Raw genomic sequence first — 15,251 nt, 5'->3', positions numbered from 1 at the left:
ATAACCTTCCTCCTGCTTCAGCACAATGTGCAGCCCTGTTCTCTGTACAAGATTGGTGGGGTGTTGGGGTTTTTTTGGTATTTTTGATTTTTTTTAAACTAACTCACAAATAACACTAAATTAAATGCTTTATAGTGGTTACAACTGAAGAGATTCACTATGGTTCCTCTCACTTGTCTAGAAAAAAAAGTTGGCTATCTTATCAAACACATCAGTTCAATTCAGCATGACCTAAGTTCCTGTAGCTTTTTATCCTGTTTTTCATTTACCTATCTATCTCTGTTGTTATTTTAATACAGAGCCTCATGAACATTTAGCCTCCAAATGCCTGAAGCTGCAGGAATCACTTCTGTCTCTTCAGGAGCCAGCCATCAGGGAAGCACACGTACTGGCCCCTAACACAGAGGAGTTTTCTTACGGGTAACTGGAGGGTCTCGAACACATGCTGTCCATCTGCATGCTAATGCCATGTGTGCATCCTCTCAGAGACATGAGCCACAGACAACGTTGCCAGCAGGAGGGATAACCCACTTCTTTTTCCCAAATGTTAGTGTAGATTTTCTACACTGATCTTGACAGATTTCTTGAGTGACAATCTACACTGTTTTGCTTCAGAAACATCTTCATTGCCATGACCATCAAAAAGCACAGAGCACATACAGCAGGCTCATGTTAGTCCTTATTGACACTGAATCTCTTTAATAAGTAGTATGTGACAAATAATGAAAAATGTCTCATGTCCTGGAAAGCAAAATTTTGCAATTCGTAATAGCTGATTTACAGGTCTTACCCAGTCTCTGTGGAACCAACTTAATTGGCCCTGGCCTGTGTTCTTCCTTCCACTGCTCCAGGTCATCTAGCTCTTTCTTAGCAACTGAGCAGGTACAAAAAGAAACAAATATATAGAAGTTAGAGGCAGTACTAAAAAGCAGGCAGTATCGTTAATTGTATGTAACCCTGAAGACCCGTGCAGGAACAGAAAAACTTGATCTCAGGGGGTGCAAATAACCCCCAGGAGGTTACACAGTCACAGCAATGATCAGCTAACAAGGCAAACATTTTGCCTAACTTGAGACTGTATAGTGCGCAAACACTAGGACTCAGCCCCAAAAGCAAAACAAAAAACAGCTAAGGGACTGCTAATAGACTTCATTTTAACCCCTGGGAGTCTGTAGGTAAATGCCACAGTATTTACTCCTACAGGTAAAGCAGCAGTTCTTATGATTAAGATGTTATTGCTGCATTTAAGGAAATACTTGTGGTGTAATGCTCCCCAGCAGGGAAACGAACAATAAATAATTTTCTCTCCCAACTGCATGCTTCCTAAATAAAAACCAGGAGAAATACATGATTCAGCTTCAAATTAAGTCACTTCAACATAGGTGTCCACATGTGAGATGGCTGGCAAGCTCCCTGTATAGTCAGTGGGAGTCAATACAGCCACGGGCACCAGCCATATGCTCTAGGATGGCTGGTTGATCAAATTGCTCTCTCTAATCGACTGACAGAGAAAAAAAACACATTTCCTTTCAACAGCAAGGTGCACAAAGCCTATGGAAAGAGGAGCTGTGTTTTAGCGTAGTACCTCAGTTCCTCTAAGACCTCAATTCACTCTTACTAAAACCAACATGTACCATATTTTCTAATGTTAGGCTATGGCTAACAGATGCTAACCCCAGCTCTCCTCTAACAAGATAAAGCCAGTTCCTGGGCAAGTCTCTAAAGAGGCCCAAGACAGATACCAGCTTGTTATTTCACCTTTAAAACAAGCACTTAGGTAGAGACAGGATTCAGTAAGGCCCTATTTCTGCCAGTATCCAAGGCAGAAGTACTTGGCATGCTTCAGACTTTGTATGGTGGTGGCACAAAGTGAAAGCAGATCTTTATTAGAGCAGTAGCACCTTTGGTGTTAGTGTCAGAGTCAGCTCTAAGATGATCTGCTTTTATTCCTCCTTCCAGAAGATTATGGTTTGGTTCAGGAGAAGTCCATTTTCTTTCTCACAACCAAAGGTAACCCAACCCTACACCAGCCTGCTGGTGAAGCATTTCAGCCAAACTCACAATGTTTGAGAAGAAATGTTTTATTGCACTGTTTCCTTGAGGGCTCAAAACATGAGGAGTGCTGACTGACACTCCTTCAGCTTTCATATCTTGCACAAATAAACAGCCAGGAGTGCAGGACTGCAGGGCTTGGTCACCTCTGCATACAGAATTTATTTCATGGCTCTTTTGTTGTAACTTTTGGCAATGAAAGCTTTTTAACACATACCTAATATTTCTGGTAGAGGTTCAGGGTGTTCCTGCTTGGCTACTTTCACCAGCAAGACTTGAAACCAAGCGAAAGTGAAGATATTTTCCACCCAAAATGATCTATCTTCATTAAAAGATACACCTACAATCCTTAAATGGAGATTCAAGAACCAACAGTGGTTCTAGTTGCTTTAGTCTCCACATGAGAGTACTTTCAAAAATATTTCTTACTTATATTTTTTCTTCTTCTTCCCCCTAACCCAGAGAGTGTTCAGAATTGGGTTCTCCAATCTGAATTCAATCCTGTAAAAGTGTGATAGAGCTAATTCCAGCTGAGTTTTATAGAAGCCATCTTGAACAGCTCCAGCACTGAAATTACGAAAAACCTTTTCCTGAACAAGACTTTTTCTGCATGAAGTTTAGTCAGATGAGAAGTTAATCTTAAGAAAAGCCTACATGATGATGGAGAATGCTCATAGCCCTGACTTTACTGTCACAGCTGCACACACAAAAGCATTGTAAAAATGAGGATAAAAGTTGCAAGGGCAATAAAGCACACAAAACCCTAAACTTATTCAAGTAGAAATAATGTATTACCATATTAGACAACTCAACTTACTTTGCTGCAACTGGTTTCTTCTGGTTTCGTTTGGAGTTATCAAGACATATGGGCTGACACTAAAATGAAAGAAAACACTCTCTTATTTTTCCTGTCTACAGAAAACCAGGACTAGAAGGGGGTTCCTTTATCGGTAAGGTCAGTTTTCTGCTGTTGTAGCAAATAACTCCATATCAAAACTGGTATTTATTTTGATTCAGCTCTTCATGAATTTTTGGTAAATACTCTAGAAGTACTTGTTATATGTGGAGTTGGCTGCAAATACCAAGGATAACACTTTAAGAAACTTTTAGCATAGCCTTCACTTTTCTTATTCAAGTCTCACTCTAGACTCACCTCAAGTCTCAGCCATTTCAAATCACATCCTTGAATCAAGATGTTCCACACAGTAGACAACTACTTCCACAGCTTGCTCAAGCACAGAGGAAGTCCATTGCCTACTGGGAAAAGCACTGGGGCTGGCAGTCCCACCCCATACCTTGAGGGCACCAAGCACCTCGTAGATTTAGGCAGTCTGCCCAAAAGTTGTCCAAGGAGCGTGCAAAATCATACTGTTTGTGATGGACCCAGGCGACTTGCTCTCAGCCGTAGCCTCAGTTTCCTTGTCAGCCTTGCATTTGTCAGGCACCGGGAATTCCTTGGCCATATTTATCTTGCTGTCATGACTAAGGTCTGACTCACTGAATCAGGACAAAGGCCCTGTTTTGCTAGACTTAATTCAAAATGCAGTTGCTGTCTCAAGGAGCTATCAATCTAACGTGACAGCAAAGAGGCAGGACAGGGTTCAGAGTGTATTAGAGACTCGAGGTGATCAAAAGAGTGATGAAAACATGTCAGTTCCACTTGGAGAAAACAAAGGGTTTTATCTACACAATGTATTGTGTGGGTATGAGTTTATACTGCTCCTGCTCAGCAGAAGCTAAGACACAGGGGTGCAGGTTTACCAGAAATGCACCATGCAGCGGTTGGCTCCCCATACCAGAGTAAGCTCACATCTCTCTGCAGCGTTCAGCAGGGTTTTACCTGCATGCATGGGCACAAATACTTCATCTGACTTCATCGTGGAAAAGGCCCAAGGAGAAGAGCAGAAAAAAAAGAATAATGAGGGGTGAAGGCTGAGCCTCTTAAAAGAAGAAAGGGCCACAGGGAGTGGCTAGAGGACAGTGGCTTCCTAGTGGCTAGGAAGCAAAGAGAGCACAGTTGGCTATGGAAAACTAATGAGAGAATGAGGCCGGAGACTAAGGCTAAAAAGGGGAATGAAAATCATGCAAAGAGAGCAAAGTGCAAAAAGCTGCCTGCTGCCACATCACTGTAATTCAGGGCTTGGGAAGGAAAGTATTTTTATCCAATTATCTCTTTCTCTTTGAAGACTTATTCTAGGAGGATGTGGATTAATTTATGAGATTAAACTACTAAACATAGAGCTGTGAGCTTTAATGGTGCCATTTAATATGATCCTTTCCCTTCCTGCCAGCATACTCTGGTGCCCACGAGACTGTTCTTCACCTCTCCACCGAACGCCAGACCCTCAAAGGCAGGAGCTAAGAGAGCAATAATGCTCCTCCAGCATACACGGCACAACTGCAACAGTTACTTTAAAGAAGTTTTAGCAACCCATCTCACTTATGGCGTAACATTCCCCATCAGTGATGGTTTTTCAAATTTTTCTGTACTTGACTGAGTAGTAGCATTTACAATTTATCCCAAACTGCCTTTGACAAGCTGCTGTACAGTTTATCAGTTTCAAGAATTTTTTTAGTAGTTTTTCTTGGCTGTTTCAGATATTAAGATCATATTTCTCTCCAGTTCATACACAAAAATTATTAAGTACCTTTTACACTCCCCTCCCTTTGTCAGTGAAAAGAAATGGCTGGAATTGTGAGTTGCAAGGCTATGTATCTTCCCCCTCAAAAAATACCAGTGCATCTCAGACTTCCCACTGCTTCACAGCACTAGAGCGTGGAATAGTTTTTGTATCATCAGATATACTTTGATGACTTCAAACAGTGTTTGTTTGGTTACTTTTTTAAAATTAGGAATCAAATTAAAAAGAAAGCATGGACCTCTGCATGTCTGCACATATATGAGAAATCACAGTATCAAATCTAGCCCTAATGCCATGAATCGTTTCCTTTATCTGCTTCTGCTTTTTGGCTGGAAGGCTCAGAGTTCGGGAGGCCAGTTGGGGGCCACTCTTCTGACATCTGACCATGGTCATTATCCAGGAGCTCAGAAGGATGGCACATGAAATATAGCAAAGATCAACCAGTTTACGAAAGGGGTAGAGGTGACACTACACTTACAGTCAGGGAAAGCTCTGCTCTGTTTTCCAAAGAGCAGCGTAAAAGTCATTGCAGTTAAAAGAGAACTTACTTAAATGCCGATTTGGTTTCCATGTTATTGAAATAAAAACAAAGTTAAAATAAAATGAGGATGCCAAGTCTCCAGTGGGGGAGGGAAAGGGAGAACAGGATACCAACTTTTGGTTGTCTTTTATCTAGTGCTTATATGACACGCTTTTAGTCCAAGTTAACAAAAAAAAACCCCAAACCACACATTAGTGGGTTTATCTAATTTTATAGTGTTCACCTTGGTCCTTGGAAAGATGGATAGGCAAGAGTGTAGCTTCGGGTACTGGGATTGGGGGAAGGAAGAGCAAGCACATGGTAAACTTTTTGTGGGGTGGGTGAAAATCAGGGTATGAACTGGTCCTTGCTTTTCAAGCCTACAGCAGGAGAGGAGCCAGATGGGTTGTTGCCTGAGAGACTCCACCTGCCCTACCAGTTCTAATGCTAAAATTAAAATCTGCATGTAGTGTCCCTTATTTTCTTGAGGTTTTTTTGAAGGAAAGAAAGTTAATGCAAAAACCGACCACCAGCTTTCACCTTGTGTTTTTAGCCAGTTTACAAGATATTGCAAGTCAATTCTTTGTTCAGACAAAACCTTTGATCCAGTAAAGCCTATAAAACATGCTACAGCCTGTCAATTTAATATTCCAGTCAGTTTCTGAGTTGCCACAGTAGCCATAAGTCTGGAGCAAATTATCCTACTTACCTGGATAGCAATTAAGGAAATGTGAAGATTTGAAGCTATCAGTGGTGTGCAGACTTTTTGTACTTTATACCAATATACGAAGTGCTTCAAAAGCCTCAACCAGAAAAGATGATAAAGAATTTAACTTTACAGGTTCCCTAATAATGATTCTTATTGTTATATGACTTAAGCCTATCTTTGAGGTAGGGTTGTTTTATAAATAAAAATATAGAAGTCACTGGAGGAGGGGGGGAGAACACCTTACCCAGGTGATAGCTCTTCAAAAATGAGAAACAAATCATCTTCTACCTTTATAGATGATATTAATCTTGATGAGATTTTTTTGTTTATTTTCTCCACAGAAAATGGGAATGTATTGACTAATTGCACAGACAGAACAGATATTAACAAGAGTAAGAAAGTTATAACCCACTAAGAGAATGTATTTGTATTGAAATAAAACCAAAAAGCAACCTCCTATGATTTTTTCAAACAGACAGACATCAAATACCACAGTAGTGGGAAGATAAATACCTATATAACAATACATATAAATAAATAGATATAGAAACATTTCAGTCAGGAGAAACATGCAGTACAGTCATAGAAAATCTGCAAAGATAGTTTACTGTTTGAGTGATCAGCAACACAGAGAACACCATGTCTTCAATCTTAAATTCTGAATCCTGGGTGCAAACTCTAGTCATCTAACTAGCACCACTCAAGGACACCTCTTTAATGCTTTCAGAATATAGACCACAGAAATCTTTGTTCTACTTTCTTTCAAGTTTGTATAAAATAGTTTATTTCTAAAATGGAAAAAACACATGAGAACTGCCATTCACCAATAATGTTTTTTGCATTAACAAAGCTGTGCCCTTCAGTTTTTCCTCAAGCCCGCTCCAGCTGTCTACCACTGGGGAGCTTTCCAAATGAAGTGTGAAATAGTTTAAAGAGTTACAAAAGTAATGGCTGTTATAAACTATTTCCAGTTCCACTGTGTTTTATACTGCGGGTGCATCGGTACATGAATGCCACAAAGCTGAAAGCTAAATATTTCGCTCTGCTGGGCAATGTGCTCTGTGTAAGAGACAGAAACCAAGGAGAGTGTAGTTGGAGAGCAACACAGATGACTAAAGCTTGGGAAAAAGACTCGGGCAGGTTCAGTCTGGAAGAAGGACTCAAGGGAAGATACAGGTGAAATACTGCATTAAATAATATGTTAAGACTGAATTTAAAAGAGAAGAAAAGGATCAAACTGCCAAAGACAACTGCCAAATCTTCAAAGATACGTTAAGCTGAACTTTGCATTTAATTATCAGGAATTGGTTTAGGAGCAGTCAAGTCCACGCCACCACAAAGTACTGTTTTCACCAAGGCTCCCATGCCTGATGGAGCAGACATATGCTGCTAAGAACTAGGGAAGCTGCCAAATTAGAGGGCTACAAGACGCCAAATCCCAGTGAGCAGACAACTGTCCTGTAGGTATCCATATTTCACAATGCACACACAGCCAGATGCTAATGATAACCGACAGCCACAGTTCTAGACCTCAGTCGAACAATATGCTCCATGCCCCAGCGGTGCCATAAGCAGAGCGCTGGGAGAATGTACAAACCTTGCGTGCAGGCTTGGGGCTCTGGCTTTCCATCTTTATCATCATCAGCATCTTACCAGTTTGCAGCTCAGAAACAAAAGTGAATTATTGGGGCTTAACATTATACACTGTCTGATTCATCCTAGTTGTGAGTGTGCTCTTAACACAAGAGGCAGAAAATAAACTGCATTAGCAGAAAATGCTTAGCATCAAAAGTCTATGTTCATGGATTTTGTCCTGTGTTTGCCACAGGCTAGGAGTGCACTTAATTACCACACTTCACCTGATGTCTGGAAGATTATTAAGCCAGGGTAACTCACTTCTGTATCTGGTCCCTCTGGTTAGCTAAAGCTTTCATTAAAATGGCCAACATTTTTGCCATAGTGAGACCTCAGGATAAAACAAAGAGTTAAATCCTGCAGAAGTGAACTTGCACAGGGAAAGAGCATGAAGGAAAACAGCAGCAGAGAGAGGCCCAGGAGAAGCTATGCATCAGAAACAAGCAGGAAAGCAACAGACCTGCGGTTCTGCTGTTGGCACCCAAATCTCAATTCTCCGGCACCCACAAGCTGAAATTCCTGAAGTTAAAATTTGGTCCAAAGAGTAAAACTGAAATTCAGAACTGAATTTCCAAGAATTAAGATGGTGCCTGGATTCAGCAGCTTGGTTTGGGCTCAGCATGCGATAGCACAGTGGAAAGAATGGCAGGTGCTTCAATCAGCACCGCTCTTGGTGCAGTAAACACATTGGTGCTGGAAGACGATCTTAATCACCCTCTAAGGTGCCAAGGAAATTGTCACAGTGATGGATCAAATCAGGGAGCCAAGGGATAGCTGTCAGCCCAAACTTGGCTCGCAGCACAGCTTCCTCTCTTCCCTGAAAATGCTAACGTGCCATTAGTCAGCAGACGCTCATGGGCAGACTACATCAACAGGAAAGAGTTTGCTGTGGCGGTGTGGTAGACTAACATCAGACCCAACAACACCTACGAAGTCAGATACGGCCATGTTTATGCTGTCCCCAGGTCCCAAAGCAGCTCAGTTACCTCAGCGCAGCACAGTGCCAGGGATGCAGCGAGCATGCCAGAGCCAGCTGGAGCACCCGGTAATCACTAGCCGTGAGGAGCAGAGAGCATCCATACGTGGGCAGGCCAGGCACTGGGCTTGGCAGCACCAACGCCGAGCCGAGCCACCCCCCGCAGAGGCGTCCGTGTGTTGCGAGTCAGGCTTGCCAGCATGCTTGGAGAGCGGAGCAGGTCAGACGCTGTATCACATGAAGATTAAGACTGAAGCTAGTGGTGTTCATCTCTGCTTCCCCCACTTTCTTTTCAACAGTATATTTCCTCCTCCTCTGCCTCTGCAGTATCTGTTGTCCTTTTATTGCCCTTGCCCAAACACAGTATTCTCCCGTATGTTCCTTATTCATCGTCTCACCGCAGCTCCTCATCAAGCCATGCATCAAGGGAACATGTCGGGCCTGGTGCAAATCAAGCTCTTCCAAGAAAGCCTTCTAATACAGGAGTTGGAAGGACTTCCTCCCCCTGCTCCAAGCATTATGAGGAACACAACCACCCCCATAATCCAGACTAACAGAAATCTTACTGCATAGCTATCCTCTTACATAGACCCTGCAACCAAACAGTTGGCTGGAGACAAGGCTGGCTACTGGCCACAGCGAAGCCGGGCATTGCTGAATCACCCCACTGGGCTGTAAAGATTAGTACATCAGCCTGAAAGATAGAGAGTTGGGAGATTTCTCCTGTGCAGCAAATGCCGAGCTCAACTCTAAACAGATTGTCCATAATTCAAATTACCCTTCTAGCACTTCCACCAGTGGCAGGGCAGTGGGCAAAAGAAGCATTTTGCTAAGCATCTGCCTCCAGTTTCATAGACTAATTCGGGGTTTTTAAAAAAGAAATTTCACATTGTGAAAGAAAATAAAATTTTCAGAAGAACTGCTAAGTATACTCTATCATAAAAAGATTGAGAGGTCCTACAACACTATATATTTAATTCAGGATGAAGATTGGAAAAGGAAGGAAAGAAAGCCCTGATAGATTTGGCTCCAGCAGTCAAAGAATAGAATTTAGTGAGTCAAGCATTCTAGTAACTCTGCTCTCCTTTCACACAAAATGATGAGGGACTGTTACCAGCAGTGCAACAATATATCTTCAGATTTTGTTATTTTGAATTTGATTTTTTTAATGGATTTTACCAGAACCAATATTATTCTTGCCAGCTTTAAAGGTGCCAAGGACAGACTGCTGACTGGGGGCAGCATTTTCTTTTTCTGGCACTAGCTATAGTTCAGCCTCTAATTTTCCCACTTCCCTCTACTTTCTCTTCTGTACAGACTTTTGTTTCTGAATAGACATGAACAGCAGCAATTTGGGAATTCACTTTCTACAAGTTAATTTCATGGCACTTAGCAGACAAAGTGAAGTAACTTAAATGCAAGCTTATTATAAGCAGTTTCAAGTACTTGTCATCCTGGTGATTTTTCCTCCATGGCCTGAAACCACATCCTATATATAAGTGGAGGGGGATGTGCAAAGTTTCATTTCAATTTTGCATTTGAACAAGTATTCTTCTTAACTTAATTAGGACCATCTTATTATCACTCCTCAGCCTCGACATATAATATAAGGGCTTTTCCAAAGCAAGAAAAAAATTACCGTCTAATACCAGTTGCCCACCTTGTACTTTTTTAATAGTCAAGTTTGAATAGTGACTAGTGGATGAGACTACAACATGCCGTGTCCCACACATATTTCATGTGTCCAGTCTACAGGAAAGGTCACCTGATCCCACACTAAGATGCTGCTAAGGTGTTTTCCCACTCGCAGTTGCTCTGAAGCACAGCCTGAGACTGAGAGTTTGGATGGAAACAACTCACACAGAGGCTTCAAAAGAGGCTCCAACTCCTGCTTTGTTGGCAGCAAAACCATATCCTAGCCGTTTCCAAAAAATAGCAAGCAGCATGCAAGTTGGAATAGAGCCACTCCTTGGCACAGAGGTATCCTACTTGGGCCCCTCACATTCCCTCTGCTACACGTATTCCTGAAAGCCTTCTAGGTTAATGCTAGTCTGTGCATTTTTTCTTCTACTGGCAGCCTATGACTTCAGCTCTCCAACTGCTCTGTTCAACCCTTGGTTATCTCAGAGCCTGAAAACCTGGATTATTCTGAGGGTGTCCTAGTATTTTAAAGATCATGTTCAAAAGGATTGATGGCTAAAAGGCTGAGCTAGCTTTATTTATCACTGCTAAAACGATATTTTAATCTGAGATCTTTCTTGAAACATAACTTGAGATAACAGAACAAAGATAATAACCATGAATGAAAAAGCTAATTTTTGTTTTAAGAATAAAGATCTTCCCTTGTCTGCTTCAGTATTTCAGATAGTATCTACCACTTTAATCTGGGTTAGTTAAGGAAATCACAGTTTAAGTGGCTTCATCCCATTCAAACTGACTGCTAGCATCCCCCTCCTTGAGGGAAGCGAGCAAACCTCAGTGTTGTTCACTTCTTCGAGTATTTGTTTCCCACTCATATTACATGGTTTCTGTTTGAAGTTGCCCTTCCCTCATCCCTCCTCCTCATTAACTACATACTAATGCAGACTTTAATCTGTACACTCCAGGTTTAGGAATGAATTCTTTGTTACAGCTTTATGAAGACACAGAGACAATCTTTCCTATCACATAGGAAAAAATATTAAGCGCACAGTCCTTGCAGTAGACGCACAATGGCTTTCTCTCTGCAAGCATCATATAAAGATGAAAAGGGAACATTACTCTTCCCCAAATGCTTACCTAGTTTTAGGGGGGATCCCATCATCTGACCAGAATCTGTGTAAATCTATTTGCTCTAGTCTTAAACTCTGCTGGGAGCTCAGGCTAACCAACCGATTAAGTATTTACCTAGCCTATACCAGGGGGTTTGTATCCCAGGCCAAATCTGGACAAAGACAGTTATGCCAATGGCAAAAATGCCACTATCCACCCCGGGAAAAAAAAAAAGGTGGGAAAAAAAAAGGAAAAAAAAAGGCAAAAAAATGCCCATAGCACAAATACGTAAGCTAACTACAGCTGCTCTCACTGTACTGTGGCTATATGCCAGCGTGAGCGCAGGTAAGACAGAGAGGGTCTTTCATGTTTGGAAGTGGCAGAAAATAAACATAGACTGTAACTCAGGAATGGTTGTTTGCTCTCCTGAAAGTCAGTCATTAAAGTGCTGACAGATTTCAAAGCTACCCAGCTCTTAATAGTCCCTGTATCATTACTACCTAGTAGGCAAGCATTCATGGGTTATAACGGAAAGCTGCCGATTGCTGCTTTCGATCAGCAGCCTGCCACCTCTTTCACAGCGTGGCTCCACCTTCTTCATCCAGAAAGAAGGGAAAGGAAACTGAAACAGCCTTCAGCCATCAGCTGCACTTTGAAAGGCAGGGGAAAAAAAAGGCAAGCTAAGTAAACTCAGCACATAATAATAATAATAATAATAATAATAATAATAGCATTACATGCACTGTCACTAACAGCTCAGAAAAAGCACTTTTGCGGAAAAAGGCTGTAAACCATTAGCTCTGGCCAGCTAAGTATGTATGTATTAAGCACACATGCATAAAATACACACACACACTACTGTCAGTTTCTATTCGGTATTATACCTGCAAGCTAGAGCTTATACAAGCTACCTAAGAATTGTCACTGAAAAACCAGAGATAGACTGAGCATAGATTCCAATAAAGCCTAAAATGAAATTGAGGGCTTAAGTTTTGGCTTTACTTTTGTCAGCATGAAGTTGTTAGAAGCTGTTCTGTGTCCTGGACTGCATTCAGATCAGTGCTGGACTGCAGCCTATATCCATCTCTTAAGCCAAAGGAAGTATTTTTAGACTTTCCAAGACGAAATATTAGGAGACAGAAAACAGGGAGCTAGAACCAGATTTGAAATTTCACTTTGAAAAAAGATGCCAAGAAACTGATGCTACGTACAGCAATATCAAACATACAGAACCGGCCGCTGCTATTGTACGAGGTGTAAGCCGTCACGAAGCCTGCCAGAACTCAGGTCCCATGCAGGAAGCGTTGCTCACAGGTAGGCTTCAGGCTGACCACAGGTGGCTTTGAGAGCACAAGGACAAGCTGCTTGTGTGCCCAGTCCCATTCACAGGCTCTATAAAGTATTTCTGCCTTTGAAGGTGCACACCTCAAATAAGGTGGAGAACAGGCACCCGCTACACACACCACCATCTCAGTCAGGCTCCTTGCTACTTACTATTGCTCTTGCTGTTGTTGGTAGGCTGATGCTTGGCCGCTTTGCTCCTCTTCAGGTGTTGTCAGCTTCTGAGGTTTTTCAGCCGCCTCTGTTTTATTTTTGCCATCCCAGAGGTAACCCTGAGATGAAAACGGGGTACTGGAGGCAGCAGCCGCCCGATACCTGCTGCCTTCCCTCCATCCTCTGACCCCAGACATTGCTTTGGGAGTACCTTGCCCTGTGAGAAAGGAGTATTGCAGCTAAGGCTAGGGAAAGGCTCAAAACTTTAAGTTCTTACAAACGGGTTTCAATTCCCTGTAAGACCCACCCCTGGCTGGACCTTCAGCTGTAAGACATGCAAATCCAGGCAGTGGTTTCTGAGTCATCCTCCAGCTGAAGCTCAGGTTGATGACCTCAACCACAGCACCCAGGCAGACTGGAGTCATGGGGTGACAGCAAAGCTGATCTATACTAATAAAACAGTCAACACCACTTTGTGCACTCTTGGAATAGACTGCTTCAGCATAAGCACGGTGAGGTCTGGCTGAAAGCCTTATTTCTGACAGTTTTTTACCCCAGCACTTCAAATTTGCCAATGACAGAGGGGAATAGCTCTAGGGGGGTGTGGGGGTGTGGGGTGCTGGTTTCTATTTTGCAGGAGTGTAAGGAGAAAGATGAAAGTGAAACTAAAAGCTAACCCTCAGATAAATCCTAAGGCAATGGTGCTGCACAACTCCAGTTCTGCCTTTCAATTCTGCTCAATCAGAAAACTTTTTTACTTCAGCCTTTTGTGGAATTTGGATAATGAGGTGGGATTCCTGTGCACAAAGAACCGTTAAGCCTGCCCTTGCTATCTCTTGTGTGACCCAGAGGAGTGGAGACTCGCCTGGCTAACACAGGGTGCATATAAGGAGGGGGCCCTGTGGAGGCAGGACAGCCCTGCTTGTGGTCAGCAAAGTAAAATAACAGGAATCTGAGGGGTCCTTTGTTTCTTTGAAAAGGCTTCATGCCTGATAACTGACCTTTGCCTCATTACCAGTGAAATGCATATTACAACTCACACCCTGCATATGCTAATGAAGATTATAGAGATCATGCTAAACGTATGACTGTATCACTCGTCTCTCCACCCAAACTATGCTACACGTCACATATGGGCGGGGAACCTCATAGTTTTTGGGGATAAAAGACGGAGAAAATGAGTGTTAAAGTGGGAGAGAAGAATCTCGATACCTGACAGACCAGTCGACGGGCTGTGTTCTCTTCCTCCACCCCAGGCAGGGACACCTCTCTGGGAAAGCGCTGCACCTCTCACCCTCTGCGTGAAAGTTATCCCCCGGTTGTTGTATTACTATCAAGTTTGCTAGCAATATTAACCTTAATTAGTAGCACTATTGTAGTTAGTGAATTTATCAATGGCAATCTCAAATCTGTTCTGTCGCTTTCAATAAAATAACTGATTTCAATTTTTGTACATCTGCTCAGTGCAAGTCCTTTTGCCGGGGCTCTGATAAACGAATCCTTGAAAGTCCTGGGACTCTGACGGACAAATTTCAAAACTGCATTCCTTTTAACACAAAACCTTCCTACTTCTACCTGATGAATAGAGCACAAATACATGATCCTCTTAACTGAAAATGCAGATCCTTTCAGGGAATGCATCTGATCAGTGGTATTGTACCTATGGGATCTGCAGGGCTGGGGAAAACGAGCAACCCTCCTAGTATCACTAGTAAAATAAAGATGTTTGGCAGCTCCCAACCCAAGAAAAAAAGAACTCGTAATGCTACTCAAGCTTTACGCAGCAGAGCTAGGGAAATTCAGCTCCACACATGCAGATCCTGTCACTTTTTGTCCTCAGCTGCTCAAGCTGCACTAAAACCACATTGTTGAAGGGATACTTTTGTGGCCAGGTTTCCTGACTGTCCAGACTGTTTAGGTTTTACAGCACACCCCACACATGCAAGGTAGTCCCACAAGTAGCAGGATAAAATGCCACATGGAGAGCCACAGGCTCTCTCTGGTGTTCACGATGCCCCCTGGGGTACTGTATGGGACCCGGTCACCAGCAGCACACCTCCCAGAGCTGCCACATCCAGCAGCATGTATCTCCTAGGGCTGCCCCATGAAGGCAGCATCAATGGTTTCTCCCTCCCGCCATCCCTCCTGACATGCTCTGCAGCAGAGATGATCTGCACTTGTACACGAATCATTCTGTACAGACTCCGGAGTGCAATGGCACTACGTTGCAAAGGGACGAGCTGGTGCAAAGTCCCTTGCACACCTCCCAGAACTATCTTGCTTCTGGGCCATGATGGGTCTAGCCTGGTCTATAAGCACACAGGAACACTGTGGGAGAGTCCAGTACGGTCACTTCTTGGAGACAGATAGCAGAAGTCAACCAGAGGCCCTCTGCCTACCCTCTGCCAAGCCCTGATCTCTCTAATCCCAATCTCTTCTGAGACAACAAGGCAGCATTCATTGAGACATATG

General features: G+C 42.7%; 1 protein-coding gene across 1 annotated transcript in view; it reads right to left on the bottom strand.

Moving 5' to 3' along the window:
* EPSTI1 (epithelial stromal interaction 1) overlaps window positions 1-12,976 on the bottom strand; it is a 48,929-nt gene extending 35,953 nt beyond the window's left edge. The window contains exons 1-3 of the mRNA XM_059824721.1: window positions 12,780-12,976; window positions 2,870-2,928; window positions 791-874 (exon numbers count right to left, since the gene is read on the bottom strand). Of these exons, the coding sequence (XP_059680704.1) occupies window positions 791-874; window positions 2,870-2,928; window positions 12,780-12,976 (340 nt within the window). The remainder of the gene's footprint in view (window positions 1-790; window positions 875-2,869; window positions 2,929-12,779) is intronic.
* Window positions 12,977-15,251: the final 2,275 nt, after the last annotated feature.

Source organism: Gavia stellata, chromosome 1 (assembly GCF_030936135.1).
Source record: "Gavia stellata isolate bGavSte3 chromosome 1, bGavSte3.hap2, whole genome shotgun sequence".
NCBI classification, from domain to species: Eukaryota; Metazoa; Chordata; class Aves; order Gaviiformes; family Gaviidae; genus Gavia; species Gavia stellata.
This window is presented reverse-complemented; position numbering and strand designations above follow the sequence as displayed.